Raw genomic sequence first — 3,838 nt, 5'->3', positions numbered from 1 at the left:
AAGATGGAGAAGGTTTGGGTGAGAAGCTGAGCCACCGGGATCTGATCCAGGGAGGCAGGCAAAGCCCAGTCCAGGTTCAGGGCAAAGAGACTCCGCTCTCACTGGCTCAGTATGCTTGTTCGTGCCCTTGGGTGTGCCCCACCCATTACATGCCCCCCTCCTCCATGTCCACCCACCATCCCCAGCCCTCTCCCTCGGTAGGCAGCTCCTCGCCCCACGGAAGCCATGCGGCACAGGGGAGGCAGGATCCACATGTTTATTGCAGGAAGACAAGGTCTACAGAGAACGGTACACAGACCCCACACAGGGCGGGGCTCCCACATGCGGGGGGCAGGGGTGGGTCACAGCAAGCGAGGCCTGGCGGGGTCCCCAGCACCAGAGATGCCTGGGCAGGTCGGCCAGCAGCCAGGGTGGGCTCCCGCCTCCCCTGCCACCCAGCCTGGTTCTCCCAGGATGGGCAAGGCTGGCAAGAGAGGCCTGGGGTGGCCCAGAGATTGTGCTATCAGGGTGTGTCCCTGAGAAAGGGCTGTGACCCCCTGTCCAGCCAGGAGCCGCTCCCGGGGCTAGGGAGCAGGAGACGGCTGTGGGGGCCCTGGACTGGCTGGAGGTCGGGGCTCAGCTATGCTCAGACTCAGGCTTCCGGCTGTAGCTCTCCCTGTGTGCAGGACAGAGGGACCACACTGAGGTTGGCCCACCTGGACACCTGGATGCAGCTGTCTTTCTGCCTCTGTCTCTCTCTGGCCCTCTGTCTCTTTATCTCTGTCTCCCGCTGTCTCTCACACACATACACAGGACAGAGGAGCCAGCTGGCCCCAGCCCCAGCCTGTCCTGCAGCCCCTGTGAGGTAATGACCGTGTGTGCCGAGGCCTCGGTGCTGGCACCCATCACTTGTTCCGCAGCACTAGCTGACTGATACAGTCTGAGCCACAAGCCAGCTTGCCAACAGCCTGGAACGGGACCCAGTGCTCCTCAGACAGGCCGAACAGACAGGTTGACAGATAAATGGTCACCACTCCTGAAAACACAGATCCACACACATACCAAGATGTCTAGGTACCCTCCACAGCCACACACAAGCCACCACGCAGCCAAACACACACCCGTCCACACGCACAAAGTCACACGAACACAAGAGTCTGCAGTCACCCTCGTGTGGGTGGGACACGGGCCCAGGAGCCTCTCAAGTCTCCCGGACAGTCTCGCAGATACCACAGAGGCTCCGTGACTCGGGGCACACACGGGGACATCTCTGGGGTACATATAACCAGTGAAGGGCCCAGGTTCTGCCGGGGCAGCAGGCACTGGCCCCCCCGCTCCCACACAGGGGCTTCACTGATGGACTCTCAGCTGGACACCCTGTCTTCAGCGCCCCAAACCCCCACTTGGGGTCACCGTTGAGGCACTGCTGTGCCAACGTCTGTCTCCGTGGAAGGCCGGTGTCCAGATGGGCAGTGTCCAGGCGGCCACCCCACACTCCAGGCTCGGGTCCCCATGTGCCTCCCCCGAGGACAGTCCTGGGCTTGTGCTGTGGGTGTCTGCCATTCCAGGGGTGGCGCTCGGGGCTGGCAGGGCATCGCTGCAGGCCCTGTGTTTATTGCCTGGTGGCCTGAGGCCCAGCCCATGGGCCCATCCACCCTGGTGTGCAGACAGGAGAAGAGGACCCTGGACCCAGGGAAGGGCTCAGGTCAGGGGTCACGGGGAAGGGACAGGACCAGATGAAAGAATAAGAGGAGCGTGAAGGAGGTCACAGTGATCAATGTGGGGGTGGGGCAGGGTGTGGACCTGGGAACACCCCGGGGAAAGGGACAGAGATGAAGAGGAGAGGCAGCCTCTCTGGTCCTGGCCGGAACAGCAGGTCCTTAGCCGGGTCCCTGTTTTCCGATCCACAGGGGTCAGTGTGTGGTTGTGGGGGGCAGATAGAAGAGGGGGGCAGAGAGAGGGGGAGGTGTCAGCAAGGGATGATAGCCGTGGAGGGGTGAAGGTGCTGGAGTGGAGCACAGCCCTACTGTGGGCTGGCAGGGCGGGAAGAGAGGGGGAGGAAGGGGCAGAGGAGGGAGGGAGGAGGGAGGGGAGGAGGAGGGAGGGAGGAGGGAGGGGAGGAGCAGGAGGAGGAGGGAGGGGAGGAGCAGGAGGAGGAGGGAGGGGAGGAGGGAGGGGAGGAGCAGGAGGAGGAGGGAGGGGAGGAGCAGGAGGAGGAGGGAGGGGAGGAGGGAGGGGAGGAGCAGGAGGAGGAGGGAGGGGAGGAGCAGGAGGAGGAGGAAGGAGTAGGAGGAGGGAGGAGCAGGAGGAGGGAGGAACAGGAGGAGGAGGGAGGGAGGAGGAGGAGCAGGAGGAGGATGGGAGGGGAGGAGCAGGAGGAGGAGGGAGGAGCAGGAGGAGGAGGGAGGAGCAGGAGGAGGAGGGAGGAGCAGGAGGAGGAGGGAGGAGCAGGAGGAGGAGGGAGGAAGAGGAGGGAGAGGAGGAACAAGAGGAGGGAGGAGGAGGAAGAGGAAGGGGAGAATGGGGAGGAGGGAGAGGAGGAGGAAGAGGAGGAGGGAGGGTCCATTAAGAGGGGAGAGGAGGGAGGGGAGCAGGGGCCCCGCAGGCCCTCGGCGGCTGGGGCGGGCTCACATGAGCGCACACTTGCCCTTGATGCGGTCGGCCCGCTTCTGCTTGCTGGAGCGCTTGCCGTCCACGCTGAGGCTGACGCTGCGGCGCGTCTCGAGCGTCAGCAGCTCCTGGAACAGCTCCTTCACGTTGTAGTTCATCTTGGCCGAGGTCTCCATGAAGGCGCACTTCCACTCCTGCGCCACGGCCTGCGCCTCGCGGGTGTGCACCTCCCGCTGCGTCTCGTCACACTTGTTCCCCACCAGCATGATGGGGATGTCCTCCACGCTGCCCTTGATCTGCACGATCAGCTTGTAGATGGGGCTCAGCTCGTCCAGCGACTGCTTGCTGGTCACCGAGAACACCAGGATGAAGGCGTGACCCTTGGAGATGGACAGCCGCTGCATGGCCGGGAACTGGTGGCTGCCGGTTGTGTCCGTGATCTGCAGTGTGCATACACTCTTGTCACAGCTGATCACCTGCCGGTACGTGTCCTCTATGGTGGGGATGTAGGTGTCACGAAACGTCCCCTTGACAAAGCGGAGCACCAGCGAGCTCTTGCCCACGCCGCCTGCGCCAAACACGACCACGCGGTAGTCATTGCTCTGTTCTGGCATCTTCTCCGAAGCCGGCTGGGCGTGCGGGGCCGGCTGCTAGAACCCCAGACCGACCCTGTTGGAGAAGGGACAGGGACATGTGTCAAGCCACCTGGGCCCAGGACAGCTCCCTGTCCCAGCGGTCAGGACGCAGGAGGCACTTTCTCTCCTCCGTCCCACCCGAGTGTGTCCCGGGTGGCCCTCGCTGCCGCCAGGCTGACTCTGCAGCCCAGCTCTCCAGGCGGGCTCCCTGCCAACACCTCAGCTTGTTCTCCCTGACAGAAGTAAGGCCCCGAGTTCCCAAGGGGACTCTGAGCTGGAGAAGGTGCTGATGAGGCCAGGTAACAAAATGCACAGATCAGCCTCCGCCCAGGCTCAGGGTCCCACTTCAGGCCTCGGTTCCACCCAGCCCTGCTCCACACCAGTGCAAGCGCCTCATACCCTGAGCCTCGCCTTCTTCCCGCCCCATTTTTATGTGTGAGAGACCCTGTCTCAAAAACCTCAAGGTGGGGTGCTAGAGAGATAGTTCAGAGGTTAGCGCACCAGCTGCTCTTGCAGAGAACCCAGCTTCAGTTCCCAGCACCCACACTGCAGCTCACAACCCTGTGTGCCTCCAGTTCTGGGGACCTGATGCCCCCTTCTGGCCTCTTGGGGTA

At 63.3% G+C, this 3,838-nt stretch overlaps 1 protein-coding gene across 1 annotated transcript; it reads right to left on the bottom strand.

Annotated features, from left to right (window-relative positions):
- Positions 1 to 2,498: 2,498 nt before the first annotated feature.
- Positions 2,499 to 3,254, bottom strand: Diras1 (DIRAS family GTPase 1). Its single transcript, XM_059253265.1, has one exon. It carries the CDS (start codon positions 3,201 to 3,203, stop codon positions 2,607 to 2,609), a length of 597 nt encoding a protein of 198 aa, XP_059109248.1. The 5' UTR covers positions 3,204 to 3,254; the 3' UTR covers positions 2,499 to 2,606.
- Between the last annotated feature and the right edge of the window lie 584 nt (positions 3,255 to 3,838).

The sequence above is a fragment of the Peromyscus eremicus genome, unplaced genomic scaffold (assembly GCF_949786415.1).
Source record: "Peromyscus eremicus unplaced genomic scaffold, PerEre_H2_v1 PerEre#2#unplaced_4238, whole genome shotgun sequence".
NCBI lineage: Eukaryota > Metazoa > Chordata > Mammalia > Rodentia > Cricetidae > Peromyscus > Peromyscus eremicus.
Note: the sequence above shows the minus strand (reverse complement) of the source record. Positions and strands in the feature narration are given on the sequence as shown.

Excerpts from the sequence above, each read along its gene's own strand:
- Diras1 (XM_059253265.1), bottom strand. The coding sequence starts at position 3,203 with ATGCCAGAACAGAGCAATGACTACCGCGTGGTCGTGTTTGGCGCAGGC.